General features: G+C 38.7%; 1 protein-coding gene across 1 annotated transcript in view; it reads right to left on the minus strand.

Annotated features, from left to right (window-relative positions):
- The window catches only part of DNAH11 (dynein axonemal heavy chain 11), a 317,403-nt gene that overhangs the window by 199,999 nt on the left and 96,735 nt on the right, over positions 1-20,669 (minus strand). Inside the window, exons 29-30 of the mRNA XM_032873525.1 lie at positions 15,077-15,226; positions 11,595-11,828 (exon numbers count right to left, since the gene is read on the minus strand). Of these exons, the coding sequence (XP_032729416.1) occupies positions 11,595-11,828; positions 15,077-15,226 (384 nt within the window). The remainder of the gene's footprint in view (positions 1-11,594; positions 11,829-15,076; positions 15,227-20,669) is intronic.

Here is a 20,669-nt window from a genome sequence, read left to right on the forward strand (position 1 = left end):
ACCTTAAGAAACCTGAAAAAGAGGAGGAAATTGGGGGCGCCTGGGTGGCTCAGTCGGTTGAGCCGCTGCCTTCAGCTCAGGTCATGATCCCAGGGTCCTGGGATCGAGCCCCGCATCAGGCTCTCTGCTCAGCAGGGAGCCTGCTTGCTCCTCTCTCTCTCTGCCTGCCTCTCTGCCTACTTGTGATCTCTGTCTGTCAAATAAATAAATAAAATCTTTACAAAAAAAAAAAAAAGAGGAGGAAATTGAAGTAGTCGGAAGTAATCAAGATAAAGCGGAAATCCGTGAAATATCAAACAAGAGACAGAAATCAGCAAAGATCAGTTCTATGAAAATGTAAGTAAAAAGGATAAACACAGAGAAAGCCTGATTTCAAAGAGAGAGAGAGAGAGTGAGAGAGCAAGAACACAAACCACCCACACTAGGTATGAGATCCTCCAGGTGTGCTAAGGATAATGTTAAGGACCAAAGACCAATTCACGTCAATACATTTAAAAACAGATCAAGGCTGAAAGTCAAGGTCCTGTAAAGGTCCAGATGGTCAACATCTGAGGCACTGAGGTCTACAAAGTCCCCACTGAAATGACTCCATGTAGCTATGGCAGTGTTGAAGCAAAAGACATAGGCACTGGGCCAGATGTGGCCAGAGGGCTGTAATGTGCCAGGCCCTGACTTCGATGAAATGGGTAAGTACCTTGAAAAACACACATTTTCATAAGTGATACAAGAAAAAAAAAGAAAAAGAAAAAGCTACAGAACATCATATATACATATAAAAGAAATTGATTTATAATTAACAAAATGATCCAAAAGAAAACTCCAGGCCCAGATGGTATCTCCAGTGATTTCTATCGTAAACGCTTCCACAAAATACATGAGAATACAATACTTTCCAATTCCTTTTAAAGAGCATAATGCTGATGCCCAAACTGGCGGGGATATTATAAGGAAACTACAGATAAAAGTTCCTTGTGAACATATATAGAGAATTCCTGGACAGAATATTTGCAAATGAAACCCAGCAAAAATACATATATACATATATAAATGATAATACATCATTAACCAAGTGGCATTTATTTCAGGAATGCAAAGTTGGCTTAGCATTCAAAAATTCACCACAGTAACAGAATAAAAGAGGCAGACACATGAAAAATCTTAACAGATTTGAGGAAGTTCAATGTCTCCTCAAGATTAAAAACTCAGTATATAGCAATGGAAGGGTTCTCCCTCAAATTCAGAAAGGGCATCTCCAAAAATCTGAAGCAACAATCATACTTAATGGTGAAAATTTAAATTATTCTTCCCTGAGACTAGAAATAAGCGGGCATGTCTGCTCTAACTCCTTCCATTCAACATGGCGCTGGAGGTTCTAGCTGAGTGAGAAATTCAGGAAGAGGGAATAAAGGGCAAAGAAGAATGGGAGACCAGAAGTAAAACTGTCATTATTGACAGAAGGACATGTTCATGGACACAGCAAGCCTTTGAAACTATAAAAACGCTTACTAAAACTATTAAGCAAAGTTTGGCAAAGTCCTAAGACAAATTTGGCAAAGTCCCAAGATTAAAAAATCTATTTTATATGCCAGCCACAAAAATCAGGAAACAAATTTGCAAGCAACAAAATATATTAACTATTTAAAATTATGTCTAACAAGAAATGTGTAAGACCCTGACATTGAAAACAACAGGAAAATATTTTGAGAGAAATTAAACACAACCTATGTCAAGATATACACCATGTTCTTAGATAAGATGCATCATGGTTAAGATATCCACCCTCCCAACATTCTTATTAATATTTGATGTCATCCTAGTTAAAATTAATTAGGCTAAAAAGATTAGGCTTCTAAAAATAAACAGTATGATAACTTATGTAGATATGAACAGAACCTAGAATGGCCCAAACAATTGTGGAAAAAAATTTAAAAATAGAACTAAGTTGGAGGCTATATTTAACCTGATTTCAAAGCTTACTATAAAACTATCATAATTAATACAGTGTGGATTTTGCATGAAAATATATAAAGAGATGAATACAACAGGAGAGTCTGGCAATAGGTCTCTCTCTATATGACTTTGATCAAGGTGCCAAGTTAATACATGGAAAAGCAAAAAAAAAAAAATATGTATGAATAACAGATCTAAATGAAAAACCCAGAATATAAAGCTCCTAGAAGGAAATAGGAGAATCTTTTCATGACATTGAGACAGTAAGAATTTCTTATGCCTGACACAATAATTATCAATCAAAGAAGAAAAATTTGATACACTACACATCAAAATGAAAACATTTCACTCACAAAACATACGATTAATAAAATGAGCAGTCTGTTCATTTCCTTCAAAGGAACTGCTACCAAATAAAGAAATCCTCTAACCAACAATAAAAAGACAAACATCCCAATTAAAAACAAACAAAAAAACTGGGCAAGTTTTTTGAACAGATTCTTCACAATAAAAGATACACGAATGCCAATAAACGTGAAAAGTTACTCAACATCTCTAGACATTAGAGATAAGCCAATTAAAACCACAACGAGCTACTACTATGTCACACCCACTAGAATGTCTGCAATTGTACAGACTGATGACACTCAATACTGGCCAGCATATGAAGCAACTAGAATTGTGTCACCTTGTTAATGGGAATGTAACAATGGAGATCTGTCTGGCAGTTTTTTTAAGTGAGTAAACATATACCTTCCCTATGATTCGGCAATTTCACTTTTAGATATTTTATGCAGGAGAAAGGAAAATCTACGTCTATCAAAAGACTTGGACAAGAAATGTTTCAAGCAGCTTTAGAAACAGTAGCCTCAAATTGGAAACCCCAATATCAGTCAACAGAATGGATACACAAAGTGTGCTATGGTTACACAATGGAATGCTAAGCAACAAAAAAGAATGAACTTCTAACACATGCAATAACACACTTGTTAAGAAATGAGAACAGTATGAGATTTTACTCTCCTTGTATGCTCAAGTCAGCCTGGCTCAGATTAAGGGATCCTGGCAGAAGACACAGAGCCTCTGGGTCACAGATAAAGGACAGGTCGTTAGTCACACCAATAGCACTGAGTAGTATGTACATATCAGCATTTGCACCCATCCCCAATTCCCGACTTTTAAGGGATAACCCCAAAAGAGCTACATAATGCTTGTACATGTAGTGAGGTGTGTTATAGGACAAGAATCTTGAATTTAGGGAACCCAAATCTTTTCTAAAGCAAAACCATGTCTGAACTTAGCCCTGGAAGGAGATTTTTTCTTTATTATACTGGACAGTAAGCCAATCTACCCTTTGCCCTGGAGAGAAACGTGAGAGAGACTATCTTCCAAAGATGTTTATATAATAAACATTATTATATATCATATATATTTTATATATATATAATATATATTATATATCATATATATTTTATATGTATATATATATCATATATATTTCATATATATGATATATAATATTATATAATAAACATGTTTATATAATAAACATTTTTGGAAGATAGTCTAGAACAAAGGCATTAAGTTCCTCTGCTCAAAAAATGTACAAAACTTGAGACCCACAGAAGATGGTCACCCAACAGTGTGAAGTGAAAAATCCTGACCAAAAAAGAGGAAAATTCATGAGATTGGCCAACTCAACTGCCTTGATTACCATTTCAATTATTTTTGTGGTTATGGGTCTATTCAAATTTCTATCTCATTTTGAATCTACCTCAGAAACAATGTTCATGGAAAATCATTCATTTATTTTAAACTTTATTTTAAATTTTTATGCTAAACATTAATTCACACATAGTATTACATGATCTTTTTAAAATCTCTTCTCATAGGAAGTTACAGTTCCTTTTGTGATCTTTTTCCTTCTCTCCCCAAACTCGACTTTCTTTTTCTTTCTCCTCTTAACTACAAAAATTTGTTGTTATGTGGATCCCTGGGTGGCTCAGTCAGTCAAGCATCTGCCTTGGGCTCAGGCCATGATCCCTGGATCCTGGGCTCCCTACTCAGCAGAGAGTCAGCTTCTCCCCCTGCCTCCTCCTCCCCCTGCTTAGGCGCTTTCTCTCTGACGAATAAATAAAATCTTTTAAAAATTTTGCTGTTATGGTCTGTTTAAGGAAACAGTTCTTGGATTTATGGCTCAGACTGGACCCACATGGCATATATGGGCAATAAATCTTCTCTTACATCTGTCACTGTGGAGTTCTTGAGTTACCTCAGGATCTGTTCTGCTGCTTTCTCTAGAACAGGGCAAACCACAGGCCACCAGATCAACTCTGGATCCCTCCTCGTTTTTATAAATAAAGTTTTATTGGAACCTTGCCATGGCTCTTTATTTAAAAATTGCCTATGGCTTCTTCCCTACTGCAACAGCAGAAATGAGCAGATGTGAAAGAAACTATACAGCCCAAAGAAACTAAAGTATTTCTATCCCATCCTTCAAAGAAAAAGTTGCCCAACTAGAAATCTAGGGTCAAGATGTAGTCACAGCAAAAGTCCTCAACAGACATCTCACAGTATTTATGAAGCACTTCTCAGGATTTCATCCTGGGAGCAAACACACCCACTGACAATCTCTTGGAATATACAGAAGGCAGAAGTGGTTCCAACTGATCGTCTCTTCCACACTTACTCCTTAACGCTGCCCTGGACCCCACTTATCTTTTAGTTATTGAATCTGAGTTTGTCATTTCCAATGACAAGTTCCAGCTTCATTGGATCAAACAGGCTTCCTGTTATAATAGTCTCTTGTTTCACCTCAGGTTTTCTCCACTCGCAATAACTAATCTCATCTGCTGTCCACTTCTAGGCATTCCTCAAAGTAACTGGTTTAGTGTATCCAGATACGATACGATTTTTTTTTTTTTTTATGGCTTGCTGGTTATTCAGTAGAATTCTGGCTGCGTGAAAGTAACCAGACGAAACCCAAGATGAAGTCACTCAGGCCTCGTCCTGGGTCAGCAAACCAGAGCTTAATTTCTAGGCTCAGCTTCCCCAGAAAGGCAGGCCTAGGGCAAGCAGCCAGCACCTGCCTGCTCCATACAAGAGACCTGCCGCAGCTCCAAGATATCCCTTTCTCCATTTGAGGAAGGGAAACCTGATTTAACCAATCAGCAGATGCCCAGTATAATTTCCTTGTGCCTGCTCACTTGGACTATAAAAATCCCTTGCTTTATCAGCATTTTGGTGCCTCTGTTAGACTAGATGATGCCTGATTCATGAATCACTCAGTAAAAACCTGCTAAATTGGTAAATTATGAAAATTTTTCTTTTAATAGATGAGAGGGGAGGTAAAGAGTATGTGCTCCACTCATATGGGTTCCTGCTACATTACAAAAAAAGAGGTTATCAGATCATGCTTTTCTAGAGAGGCAAGAAGAATAACTTGTGTGTTCAGTATACACTGGGTAGCTTCAGGCTTCATAGGCTCTCCTACTCATGCAATAAAGTTGGGATAAGGAACACTATCAACATTGGATCCAACTGGTTTTGAAAGAATCTCTCAATGACTAAAAGTGAGGCCAAACACTGGCCCTAAGAAGCAAAATTAGAGTCTCTTTCTTATATGTATTTCTTCATCCTGGGGAGGGGTGATAAATGATTTTATATTGCTTATCTTGAGTTACTGAGAGTGCTCTGGATCATGTCCCAGCACAGTAGCAACTAAGCTTTTCAAGTCCAAAATGTTCCCATCTCTTTTTTGATGATTTTCACACAGATTAAAAGTAAAGGAAGAGTAGAAAATCCTTCTTACCAGATCCCAAGCCTCCAGAACAAAGTACTTTTGCCAAAGATCCCTCAAATCTGAATGACTGAATTTATTAGATTGGTAGTAGGAATATACATCCAAAATGCAGTATCTTTGCCTTTAATCCCAACATTACCTCACATAAAAGGAAACAAAGAATTTAAAATAATTACTTAGGCAGGTAGATCATCAATTATAGCCAACTCTGATCTCAGTTTAAAATGGAGCGATTTTAAAGGACTAACATTTCACTTTAAAAACTGCTCACAGTATTAGGGTGAGTAATTTTAATTAAAAACAAATTCCAGCAGATGGTTATATCCATTTTTGAAGAGAGCAGACTAAAGGGGTTTCAACTTAGATGCACACACTTCTCATGAACCACACTGAGGCTTCAACAGTATTCAAATGTTAGATTCTCTAATATGCATATTAGTATCAGTTACAAAATTGAAACACTGTACTGAAGGCATCTGTTGGGTGGTCTGTCAAACATTTCAATTTGTGCTAAAAGTGTTTCATAATTAAGCAGATAAATGCCTTCTTCATAAACCTTCCTCGTTGTCTGCTTCTCATCCAACATGAAAAGGAAGCATTACATAACTCTTGAACAGAATGGAAAACTTTATTTTAAGGGAGAAAAAAAAAACCCTAAATTCTGTTAATCAGTGGAATATGTGGAAGCTCTTGGGATATGAAGAACTTTAGCTGTAAGAATAAAAACAATCCATTGTTGCCAACAGGGGAGAGAGTAGATACATCTCATATACCGAGAATGGGAAGATAAATTTCCACAATGTTCCACAAGTCTTAAAAAAAGAGGTACACTCGTTGACCTAGGAATCTTACTTCTGAAGTTTAGCCTGAAAAAATAAAGAAAAATATGCACAATCTGTATGTATGTATATACACGGCTGTTTGCTGCAGTACTATTAATGATAGCCAAAAATAAAAAACCAACCTAATCACCAATATTAAGCAGTAGTAATAAACGACATTCTGCAATGTACTAGATTAAGCCAAATGGGCAACTCCTTCATTAAAACACACACAAAGCAAAAATATACCCATGTGCAAAGTCCATAGCAAAAACGAGAGAGGTGGAAGGAGGGGATAGGAGGAGGAGGAGGAGGAGGTGGGAGGGAGTGTGTGATAGTCCCTGATGCCGGCAGTGTACCTCCAAGCCAGAACAGTAGCAAATGTCATGACAACCTAACATAGGATTTGGGGACAGATTCAAACATCTGGAGACTGAGATTCAAACTGCCACACGGAAACACAACATTTTTGTCTCCTGCCTCTCGCACTCCCTGAGCAAGCCCGTGAGTTGGAACTGAGATGCTGATATGTAGCTGAGATTCTCTGAGTCTTACACAGCCTAATACAGAGCTCTAGAAAAATTCTACCCACCTGCTCAGAGAGGCAAGATGAAAGCCCTTGGAGAGGGAAAAAAAAAGTCCCTTCAGAGATAACAAAACCTTAAGCCCATGCCACGTGATCTGGAAATCCTCAACTGAGTTATCAACCACAAAATTAATCCAGCATCCACAAAACCTGTGGAGACCTAGAAGAAGCAAAGAAGAGAAACACACTATAGGCATGCACGCTTTCTCCAGGGCACACAGAATGCCTACAGAGAACACACACCTAGTTCAAATTTAAAAACGAACACACAAAAAAAACAGATTCAGTTTAACAGAAGAACCAGCCTTAAAAGAACTAGCATTAGAACAGTCTAGATGAGATTATTAAAAATGTCTCTTTCAGGGCACCTGGGTGGCTCAGTGGGTTAAGCCTCTGCCTTGGGCTCAGGTCACGATCTCAGGGTCCTGGGATCGAGCTCCGCATCAGGCTCTCTGCTCAGCGGGGAGCCTGCTTCTCCCTCTCTCTCTGCCTGCCTCTCTGCCTACTTGTGATCTCTGTCAAATAAATAAAATCTTTAAAGAAAAAAATATCTCTTTCAAAGAATTGAGATAAAAAATAAAAACCGTAATGAAGAGATGAGTCATCATAAAGAGAGATAGGTAAGTCAACATAAACTGATTTTTCAAGAACCAAAAAGAACTTTGGGAAATTAGAGATACAATAATCAAAACTGATGAAATTAGTATTTATACTGAAATATTTACAGGTAAAGATTACTGGCATCTGCAACTACAACTCATCTGCAATGCATTGTAAATATAAGGTGGACTGAGGGAACTACAGAGGCGGGGATAAAGCACAGATAATGTGATAAAGAAAATAAAACGTTAATCGTAGAATCCTGGTGTTAGGTTTGCACATCATTGTACAATTCGATTTCGTTGTCTGTATTAAAATTTTACGATAAATTATGGGGGGTAATAAATTAATTATGCATCAGATTAGACACCAATGTTATGTCATTTTGGTGACAGCAACAATGACTAACACAAAATCAAGAGTTGGCCACTTAACCAACTGAGTCACCCAGGCATCCCTGGGTCAAGCACTCTAAAATCATGTTTTAAATATATTAACTAATTTAGCCCTAACAATACTATAATACAGGTACTATTAATATTACTGCTTTACAGATTTTAACACCAAAGCACAAAATTATTAAATAAGTTGCCCAAGGCAGCACAGCTAATAAACCAATGGTAGAGTTGACATCTGAACCTATATAATGTGGATCTCGAAACTTCTTTCTTAATCACTATCCTCTATGAAAAACAAGTTAGTGACGTGGAAAACGTATTCAACAAGTCAAGTAAGGGGCACCTGGCTGGCTCAGTCAGTAGAACATGCAAATCTAGATCTTAGGGTTGTGCGTTCGAGCCCCATGTTGGGTGTAGAGATTATTCAATAATAAATAAACTATTCAAAAACTACCTAAATTACAACACCAAAAAATGGAGAGTTTGAAAATATGAGATAGAGGTTGAAAGACAGAGAGCATGAGAAGGTTCAACATATAGCAGATAAAATTCTAAATGAAGAAATTAGAGCAAATGGAAGAAAGCCATCAATTAAAGAAAAAATGGAGGGGAATTTTCCAAAATTGAAGACAGACATGTAACCAAAGATTCAAGAAGTTCTCAGAGTCCTAAGCAGGTTAAATTTTAATAGCAGGAGAAAAAAAATGTACAGGTAGATACATTAGAAGAAAACATCACCACCACAGAAACAAAATATCATAAAAGCAGCCAAAGACCAAAGACCAAATGTTCCTGCAATTAACATGAAGGAAAAATAATATGACCCAAAAGTTTATAGCAACAATGAGGGCCATAAGGTAACAGAATATTTTTTAAAGTTCTGAAAGAAAATTATTCTCAACTTAGAATTTTAGGCCTTAACTGTCAAGAAGGAAGTCAAAAGACAAGGGATAAGAAAATGTCCTCCATAAGTAGGACATTATCGTCACTGCACAAATCACTAAAAGATACACTACAGGAAGAAGGGAATTGGATTTTAAAATAAGAAATGGAGTAAAAAAAAAAAATAAGCAAAGTCATAGCTTAATATGTTGGTACATCGAAGATTTAAATAACCCAATTAATGGTTGATTTAAAAACAATTAAATTAGGGATGCCTGGGTGGCTCAGTCAGTTAAGTGTTTCACTCTTGGTTTCACTCAGGTCCTGATCTCAGGGTGGTGAGATCGAGCCCCAGATTGAGCTCCACGCTCAGCACAGAGTCAGCTTGAGATTCTCTGCCTCCACCCCTCCCCCTGTAGACACTTTCTCTCTAAAAGTAAATACACAAAATCTTAAAAAAAAAAAAAAAAAAAGAACATTAAACAGCAGCATGTAAAATAGGAAGCGGAGATCAGAATAAGAATTTCCACAGTCCTTGTGAGGAAGAGGTAAGATCTAGTAACAGTTGACCAGAACATAAGCACCGTGAAATCAAGAACTTCGCTGCTGGACCTACAGAACCTACAAAAGGGCTGGACGAGCCCTCAGATGATCAGAGCAAACCTAGAGAAGGGAGGAAATAAATTCTGGCATACCCATATTCGATCACTCCATTTGTCAACTTGATATATATTTATAGCAAGAAAAATGGTAGATAACATTGAGTGAAAAAAAGTAACAAAATGTATTAAATATAAAGAAATATTTTTTCTATATATGTTTAGATACATTGACAGATAACAGCACAAGTACACGTTTATGTCAATAGCTACACACTGACATATATTTAGAGACAGACTGATGTGTCTACACATTTACAAAAAAAGAGGAAAAATTTTTGACATCTATATGCCAAAATGTCATCAATGGTCACCTGTGGGAAGAAAAGCTATAGGGCTATGGGTGTTTTCTAAAAATTATTTTCCCTTTTTTCTTTCTCAATCTGTACTTTCTTTTTCTAAATCTTTCATAACACACGTTAATAAAGAAATCATGACACTGAAAATAAAATTGATAGAAGAAATATCCACAACATATAATTTACTGTTTTAAGCAATTAAGTATTTAATTATTACACAAAATGGTATCTTGTAAGCAAAGAGATAATTGATTGAAGCCAGGGAAAAATAAAGTAGGTATACGTAGGCTGAAAAATTTAAGTTTCAGCACTGATTGATAATACCTGAAATTTAAGAAAGGATGTTAAAACTTTTTTTTTAAAGAATCCTTTCTTCAATAGATAATGAAAGTACTTTTAATAAAGGCAGAGATATCAATAAATTAACTAACCAGAAACTTATTTTATAAAACTGTAATATAATTGCAATTTAATTAACTGTTAATGTCCATGAAAAAAAAAATCACCTACTTAGCTTCCTCACCCAAGTGGCGCTGACTAGAATTGTAGAGCTATTGTCCTAGGAGGAAACCAGTCACTTTTGAAAATCCAATCCAGTAACCTAAAGCCTACTCAATATAAACCAACGTCCCCTTTTCCTAAAGACGCGCATCAAGAATCTATTTCTCTCCGAAAGTAAGTAATATAAAGACTTCTTTAGTAACATCAGGAAGTCAGGTGATCTCCACTCAAGATTCAAGTAAAATTAAAAGAAATAATCAAAACACTCTAAAACATCAAATTGCTGAATACGTTAATGATCCAAATATCCTTCACCCTCTGCACCTATTTGATTTTTCGGGGACTGAATTTAAAGTAGTGCTAAGAGGACAGGCAATAGAAAGCAGTGGAGAGCATTCTGAATTCTGCTAGTCCTGCCAGTGCTACTTACAAATTGTACAACATTGGGAAAACTGCTTAATGTCTCTGGATTCACACTTCAGCCACTGAAAACAAAAAAAGTAAACACTAATATTTAAATATCTTTCCAGCCTAATATCCTCTTAATCTAAAAGCCAATAAAAAGGCCGAATTTCTAAACAATTCCACAACCAGGAGCACACCTTAAGACGGGAGGCTCACGGAGCAGTCCCAGAGGAAGCAGGGTGAATAAAATGGAATTCGAAATAGACCATTTTCCAAAACTGCTCATCTGTGATCTGTAATTAACCAAAACCCAAAATACATGAAAACATCTGTCTTTGCCGAAGAGCCCTCCATCTCTCTGAGTCATGCAAATCATGTACATATTTTGTAATAAATACTCCATTAGCCTAGATGGAGAGTCTTACACAGAAGGACAGAAATAGGCACGGTATCTGAGTACATGTGATACATTAGAGACTTGGGAGATGAGTGACGTGATTTTTTTTTTTTAACCCGTGTAGCCAACCAGAAGGATGACACAAAGCTAGAAAAAGAAAAATCAAACCACTGATTGCTGAAATAATTCTAGCATAGTGCCTGGCACACAGACAACACTCCCCAAATGATGGAGGAATGAACGCTTACCTCTTCAAGTGCCCTCAAGCCTCAAAAGCCCGCACCTATAAAATACCTGTTTTTTATGGAAATCCTTGAGGGCCGTTTCATAGCCTTCCTCCAGTCTACTGAAGGCTATTACAACATCCGTCGTCCACCAGATCTGTGAGCCTGTTAGAGCAACTTGTGCCGGGAAATCCAAGATCCACAACTCCCTAGGCTTTTCCTCGTAGGCTGCTATGGCTTCTGTGATGGAATGTCGCACTGTTCCTTGCATGGTCTCTTCAAGTCGCAGGAGCCATGTTTCCACCTTTTGAAGCAAATTAAAATGATTTAGCACAGGCTTAACTATGGGAGAGAGAGAACTCCATCCCTCCACAGGCTTAAAAGCCATGCAGAGAGAGAGGCCTTACATGGATTTCTTTTCCAGATTTATTTATTTATTTTGAGATGGAGAGAGCACACGTGAGCATGAATGGGGGGAGGGGAAGAGGAAGAGACTCTCAAGCTGGATGCAGGGCTCGATCTCACCACCCTGAAATCATGACCTGAGCCAAAATCAAGAGTCAGACGCTTAACCAACTGAGCCACCCAGGGGCCCCGGATTTATTTTAAATCCAGGTAGAAAACTAGAGGAAGTTTAACTCAGAGGATAAGGTGAACAACAGTGGATGAAGCCCATTGAACGTGTCTTCTCCCAGGATAGCGCTCAAGTTACTCCACCTACAGGATGGCTAATAAATTTTTGCAGCCTCAACAGAGGAGATATTCTCAATTACTGATTTTTTACATTCGAAGACAAGAGGGTGCTGGACTAAGATCCCCTGTGGTAATGCACAGTGTTCTGAGAAACCAACCATCACAGCCATCTACTAGATAGAGGCATATGCTAGAATAATATCTACCAATAATGGTAAATTGTTTTAAAAATGTGTTTTTGATAATTTTTAAATATACTGAAAACTCTTCTCTGAAATCTTCCTCGTTCTTAGTCTTAAGACAAAGTGTTTCCAGCAAGTGTCTTAATTATATTCCCTACTGGTTCTCATCTTCACACTTGTCAAAAATTAGACAGCAGGAGAGTATAAGAGATAGGACAACTGCTGACTTGTGGAAGTTAATCTTTTTTTTTTAAATGCAAGTTTATTTTGCCCCCACAAATTTATCTTAACCCATTTTCTAACCTATTCAAATATGCTTTATTGTATTTACCCATATATCTGTTGCCATGGAATGATACTATCTAACAAAAAGAATACGTACAATATTCACAAGTAGTTGACTTCAGCAATAAAAAATGACCATAATAAATCAATTCCAAGGACCATAAAAGATCATGAAGATGTTGAAACTGTTTAGTTGGGGGGTGCCTGGGTGGCTCAGTCATTTGAGTGTCCAACTCTTGGTTTCAGCTCAGGTCATGGTCTCAGGGGTCATGAGATCGAGTCCCTCATCCAGTTCTGCTCTCAGCATGGGCTCTGCTTGAAATTCTTTCCCCCACTTTCCCTCCCCCTCTGCTCCTCACCCCCGCTCACATTCGTTCTCATTCTCTCTCTGTCAAATAAATACATAAAATCTTTTTTTAAAAAAAGCAAAATACTTTTTTCCTCCTCCGTCTGTGAAAATGGCAAAAACATTCATTCCTAGGATCTTTCTCTGGAGGACTGGGAAGGAGTACTGTGTAGTTAATGAGCTGACAGTCTTCCCTACCGGATGAAAAAGGTGGCACTGCCCTAGCAATGGGCTCCATCTTCCCCAAAGCCTTCACCTCTGACTCTGTAACTGGGTTTTGTTTGCATGTCTAAGTTCAAGGTCTATGATCCCATCACTACCTTAGTCCCATCACTACTTTAAGTCACTAAGTCACAACCCTTGGTGTCACCCAGCAACTAGTTCCTTCAGGAAATCATACATCATTTGAGTATTTCCCAAATACTCTGGGATTCCCACCCTCAATATAGACGCCTTCTCTCCAGAACCTTCCAGTCCATCTGGGAAGACCAAACACACACATAGACTCATGGATCATCTCATGTTCAAATGACTGTGCCAACAAGGGCTACTTAGCTCAGAGTGATCTGAGAACTAAGCTCTGATGAGATGTCATTTGATCCCTTCCCGTGCTGGTGTTTCTTCAGCTTCTGCCCAACCCTCTTTAACAATGATTACCACTTCCCATTTTTGCCAACTATCCATTTCTTCAGGGAGCCCACAAGCTCCTCAAAGACAGGGACCATGTCTTACTCATCTCTGGATCCCCAGAAGATTAACCCAGCATCTGGCACATGGTGGGTATTCAATCAACACTCTTCAAACAAAATAGTCTACATTGGGAGAAACCAATCATCAAAGTGCAGGGGGAGAAAAGACCTTAGGGAAAAGCATCTTTTATCAAACAAAGGCAATTAGAGGATCAGCATAGTGTATGCCTGAGTCTCTGGCCGAAACTGCTTACAGAGAACTAATGAGAGCTCTGTGAAAACACTCTGTACCAAGGGTTCCCGCGAGTGACAACCACATCCGTCAAGTGGACTGTCCTCCTTCTGGGCACTATGCCAATCGGCTCACAGCCTGCCGGGCAGGGAGCAGGCAGCAACACACTTTTGTCAAGATAGTTTATGGTGACTTTTTCTAATCACTGTAATAATATCCTAAAGAGCCCAAGAGATCAAAAAATATATTTTAATCAAAGTATTCCGCCATCTGCTTTCCCTTCATTTGGCAGGATTTCTTGGTATAATATTAAAAAGCAGCAGAGAGAAATGAAGAAAACCCCTGTTTAAAAAAAAAAAAAAAAAGAAGAAGCAGCTTGGCTTTGCATTTCTGCAAGGGACATTTTAAGGAACCCCGCCACAACCCAAACAGCTCTGGAACGGAGGCCACTGTCTCAGTGACTCGATGGATTAACTCAAGCTGCACAAGCATCATCATAAAAAGATGCGATTCCTCTACATCATCTGGGAACACCAAGAGCTCTTTCATAAATCATCATGAGCCATTCTCGCCGGTGACCGTTAAGCATATTTTTGAGGTATCTGGCTATGTGAGGAGCAAATATGCTAACCTAACTGTTGGAGCATGTGGTAGTTAGGGAACAGGACATCAGTGTGGGAGACTCCATCCACTTATTTATGAGCAGCCATTATGAATATTCACATCACATTCCTTAACCACATGACTCTTTAAAACATGCGCGTTCCTGCAAGGCACTACTTCACCCCAACTCTCAGTGGTGGAACCAGCAAGCTTTGTGCGAGACCCTGTCACGGGGCTTGCACCTGCTTCTCCTTCCAGGGTCCACTCACTCAACCCATGATGATCCTTCCTAACATGCTCGGCCACTAGCCTTTCTGACGGCCTGTGGGGCGCTGAAGCCATGTGAGCAGGAACCGGGAAGCAGAGAGGTCACACCGGTAGTGGCCAAACAGGAAGCTCTGATCTCCAAACCAACCAGGGCCTGATGTGACAGCAGCTGATTTTTTTCTTGTTCAATTCATCCTTTAAAAATTACCCTGAAAATACTCTCACGGCACAGAAAACCTCATCATCAAATCTTACGTGGCCTGTGCATTCGCACTTGGCTTGGAACGGGACGTATTCCTTTTCTTTGCTGTACATTCCGATCGCTCTGTGGGTGGACACATCGTGACCCTCTTCAAACTGCAGATCTGTAATGCTGTCGAAGAGTTTGGCAAGGTGACGTGTCACCTATGATCATTTGGAAAGATAAGAGCATTTTTTTACTGGAGATCTATTCGGGTAACCTAGTAAGGATGCCACGGGAGTTCATGCAATTTTCTTTATGTAATCAGAGTTGTCTTAAAATGTTTTTCTTCAAAATAGCCATCACTTCTTAAGTTCCAGAGTTTAAAATGACCTTGATGGGGGCACCTGGGTGGCTCAGTCGGTTGGGTAACCGACTCTTCATTTCAGCTCAGGTCACCATCTCAGGGCTCAGAGATGAAGCCTCATGTGGGATTTCATGCTCAGCTCCGAGTCTGCTTGAGATTCTCTCCCTCTGCCCCTTGCTCCCCCCTGGGTCATGCACACACTAAATAAGTAAATATTTAAAAATGGATGAATGAATGAATGGGCCTTGATGGAGAAGTGGCCAGGCACTCTGGCTGGATTATCAGATGTTAGGTGGTCAATGCTTACCATAAAGTTACCTTTTACTTGGAGATTAGACACTTACCAACTTCCCTGTCTGCACCATATACCTGTAGCAATCACCCTGCTGGGAATTTTATGTTTGAGTTTCTAAAGTTCAGATATATTCTTAAGCTATAGAAATCATTTACTACAGGAAAGCTGTGTTCAAATATTTGAAAGGGAAATTTACGTTACATACAACCTTAGTCTCGTGTTGGGTCTTATGTTGGTGCGCGCTTGCCTTGATACTTAAGTGTACTCTATGACATACCTATTACAAAAAGAAAGATTCCCCCATCTTTATTGACAAGGAAACTGAAGCTAAAATGCTAGATGACTTTGTCAGGCTGACAATGCTCAAACTAAGTGGCTTTTAGATGTTAGGTCTCCAAATCCAGGCCCTATCTATGAAGTTCAAATTCTTCTGCCATCATTAACTTTGATACCTTAGATCGTGGTTATCTCCAAAGGAATCCCCAATAACATACTGAACTCTACTATAGGTGCCAGACTATTTGAAAAATAAAACCAAATTAAAAGACACAGATCAGCATTTGTTCAGCCAGAGGCCAATTTGGAGACTAAAGCCTAACTGGAATTCGGAGTACCAGAAGAACCACACTTGTCCATGTAGGCCTATCAGCACACACCAGAACAGGGCTCCCCACCTAGAGGTGCTGTCAGGAGGAAAGGGGAGGAAAGCGTGCATTCTGAAGGCAGACTCACAAGGACAACAGTCGGGAGCCACTTGACCTCTTCTGGGGTACAGTGAGTGGCAGAGAGTACACCTGAGGCAGTATCAAGAATGGGAAGAAGAGGTCCCGCCTTACAAAAGGTACAAATAAACACTGTGAGTGGAAAACACTTGGGTGTTCCTCAAAAAGTTAAACATACAATTAAGACCCAGCAATTCCCCTCCTAGGTATATACTCAAAATATTTTAAAACAGGTACCTGTACACAAGTGTTCACATCCTTGTACACAAGCGTTTACGGCAGTCTTATTCCCAAGAACCAAAAGGTGGAACCAACCCTAATGTCCAATGATGTATATAACTGGACACAATGAGGCACATACAGACAATGGGATGTTGTCCAGACACAAAAATGAAGTACTGATACATGGGACACGGATGAACCTGGGAAACATGATGCTAAATGAAAGACCAAATATTGTATGACTCCATTTAGATGAAATGTCCAGAACAGGGAAATCCCTAGAGACAGAAAGCACATTGGTGGTTGCTGGGGGCTAGAGGGAGGAGGGAATGCCAAGTGACTGCCTGATGGGTGTGGGGTTTTATTTTGGGGTGACGGAAATATTTTGGAACTAGATAGAGATGATGTTTGCACAACACCATGAGTGCACAAAATGCCACTGAATTGTATACTAAATTTTTTTTTTAGCAATTTCATCTCCAATTAACTTATAAATGAATGGCATACAATGATTTTTTTTTCTGTCAACAAATACTGAAATACCTAGATGAGCAATCAAACCTAATCAATAAATGGGCAGAGCACATGAACAGACACCCCTCCAAAGGCGGCAAAAAATGGCCAACAGACACATGAAAAAATGTTCAACATCAGTACCCATCAGGGAAATACAAATCAAAAACCATAGTGAGATACCACCTTACACCAGTCAGAATGGCTAAAATTAACAAGACAGGAAACAACAAGTGTTGGAAAGGATTTAGAGAAAGGGAAACCCTCCTACACTGTTGGTGGGAATGCAAGTTGGTGCAGCCATTTTGGAAAACAGTACGGGGTTCCTCAGGACATTAAAAATAGAGCTACCCTATGGCCCAGCAATCGCAATACCAGGTATTTACCCCAAAGATACAGAAAAGGGAACCTGCACCCCAATGTTCATAGCAGCAATGTCCACAATGGCCAAACTGTGGAAGGAGCCGAGATGCCCTTCAACAGAGGAATGGATAAAGACGATGTGGTCCATACATACAATGAACTTTGTCCCTTACAATGCCTGATTCTAGGTTATGTAAACTGCGCACCTCAACAGAAAAGAAAGGTGCTGAGAGCCAGAAGATGATTGAAAGCTACACAGCATTTACTAGCAGCATATAGATGCCAGCCCCATAATGAGTTTTTCTTGAAATACAGTTTAACCGGACTTCAGAACTATCCCAATAGCAGCTTCTAGGAACAATACCAACCTGCCTCAATTTCCCGCATGACAAGGCCTAAACTAATATTGGTAAGGAACTCCTTAAGGTTGATTTAATCTTTGAAGCTTTGGGCCTCACCATTTGTGCCGTATTTGCAGTTTTAGTATTAAAGAAAATCGCAGCTAGAAATCAGAGTTGAAAATAGATGAGTTTTTGAGACTCTCACTTACTTTGAAGGTAGACAGAGCAAGAGCTGATGACCACAGCTTCGGTGATCATATTCTCCTCCATCCCTGTACATTACCCAGTGGACATTTACACACAGAAAGTATCTCCAATAATCTAACAATTCACGGTCACAGCTGAAGTGGCCAGGAAGTGCACAGATGTTTAATGGCTTCTACTGTATAATGGGCCTAAATAATATTCAGGTGAAAGCTGCAGGATAAATGAGACCTCAACTATTAGACACTCTCAGACATTATTGCTTTGGGGAGAAAACAGTTTCCAAACAACTTCTACTCTCAGAGTCTTTCAGTCAGTGACCAGGAAATGCAAACCCCATGGGCTGTAGTGATGTCACCCCTGGCATGTTTGAAGTTGGGCGTTTTCATATCCAGTCTTCCACCTAAAGCTTCTGAGACAACAGAACTGGGTTTTTTCTTATTTTGTTTCTCTTTGTTTTTTAACGAATGTGGACCCGGGTGTCCTCAAATCTGTTCTATTTCTATGAAGATCTCTGTGTTTCTTAACACTAAAATAAAATTCCTTATTAGTGTGATCTTCAGAATGCCTTTGTATGATTAAAAAGAAAAATGAGTGCCTTAGAGGCCCCTGTTTTTTATCTCACTAAAGAAATAGAAAGGATTTGAACACTTTGGGGTGCCTGGGTGGCTCAGTGGGTTAAAGCCTCTGCCTTCGGCTCAGGTCATGATCTCAGGGTCCTGGGATCGAGTCCCGCAATGGGTTCTCTGCTCGGCGGGGCGCCTGCTTCCCCCTCTCTCTCTCTCTGCCTGCCTCTCTGCCTACTTGTGACCTCTGTCTGTCAAATAAATAAATAAAATCTTAAAAAAAAAAAAAAGAAAGGATTTGAACACTTTAAATCACAAACAAATCAGTAACATCATCATATCTCAGATGGGTTTCTAAAAGTTCAGCAGCAGAAAAAAAAAAAAGGTTATTCTCTCAGTTTACGGTTTATAGCAATTAGGTACATCCACCCATTAGTGAGTAGATACACAGGCAGTCCTTGCTTCACACAGTAGTGTGGGATCATAACAACGACTGCACAATCTGAATAACTGATGGGAAACTTATGATTGTCCTCGGACTTCTAAAAGTCTTTATTAAAACATTAAAATCCCTCTCACTCTTGGTTACAGAAGTACAAGGAAATAAAATAAAAACTACAAATATTTAGGACAGTATAATTTAAAATATTAAAAATATTGATGATTTTTATTTCTTCATAGAAAACTTATCAGGGGTAGTTTGATTAGTGTTTTTCTTCTTATCTTAGAACTTAAGACACAGAGTGAGCATCTTTCCTATGCCTTCAAGAATTGCCACACTCCTTTCAAAATCTGGATCATCTGCCAGCATTTTATCCTTGGAGTTTTCAATGTCATCAAATTTCTTTTAGAGTTTCTTTAATGCGAAGCTCTCTTTGGGGGGGTTGGTATTTCCCTCATTGCCCATGGGACATTTTCTTCCATTTTGGCACAATAACTGTTTTCATTTGTATCAGCAAGTTCATTTTCACCCAAATCCTCTGGCTGCAAATTTAGAATTTTTAAAATGGTACAGAGCCATCATTCCCAGTGAGCATTCTATAACTACATCTAAGTTTGAATCAAATTTAACAATTAGCATGATCAATGTTCATTTCTTCGCTAGGTTTCCAATTTTACCACAAATTCCCTCCTTCAGTTATGTTTATCTGCAAAATGTTACATGGTTCATTGCTGGGGATAAGGAGGTAACACACTACATGCTTTGCTGTCTTTGTGTGAAGAGTAACAGCTGCATGATGGCCAATCGTGGACAGACTTCAAATGGTCTAAACTGTCCACAAGGCATGATGCTCCTTTGTTATTCACCTGGTGATTTTCATGAAGTCTGTCTTTTGCTCTTACTCACATTGAATGTATTACAGTATCTTAACTTTGGACCGTGTTGCTGGGTTTGGTTTTTTTAACTAAGGATTGGCACTTAACCAATCCTTAGTAACTGAATTCCTATACGTGGCAACTGTGGCCAGGAAGAGCTCCCTATTTAACAGCGTTTATTTACCTATGTGTAAATAAAGTAAAAAATATTAACTCATTTACGTAATATTATAACATAACATGCAAACCAATCCAGCCACCAATCACATCAACTGGTCTACCCTATGTTCACTTAGAAAACAAAGGCAAAGGAAAATAAAATCACTAGAGCTTCTTATTATATTCTCAAAGCTTACCACTTGCCTTTTGCCCATATCTAATTTCATATTTGATCCATCTATGAAAGATGCCTCTGCTGATTAACAGAGATAAAAAGAAAAGCCTAGTACACTTCTGGCATGGAGATGACCCCAAGCTGTATTCCTCTGTAGTCATTAACTCATTAATTCATAATGATGGTAACAGCCATGATGATTATGTATGGGTGTAAGTAATGTCCAAAAGGTAGTCCTGTCTATTTTGGATATTATCCTCCAGAATAAGATAAAAATGCATTTGTTACTTCTACATGAGCAAAAATTTAAGCCAATCTGCCAAAATGTTCCTTTTCTTTTTAATAATATTACTCAGTATTGGTGACAGTGCAGGGAAATGAACATTCAACTTTGTTGAAAATCTAGATCTGCAAAAACTTTCT

This window comes from Lontra canadensis, unplaced genomic scaffold (assembly GCF_010015895.1).
Source record: "Lontra canadensis isolate GAN:19392208 unplaced genomic scaffold, GSC_riverotter_1.0 scaffold2, whole genome shotgun sequence".
NCBI classification, from domain to species: Eukaryota; Metazoa; Chordata; class Mammalia; order Carnivora; family Mustelidae; genus Lontra; species Lontra canadensis.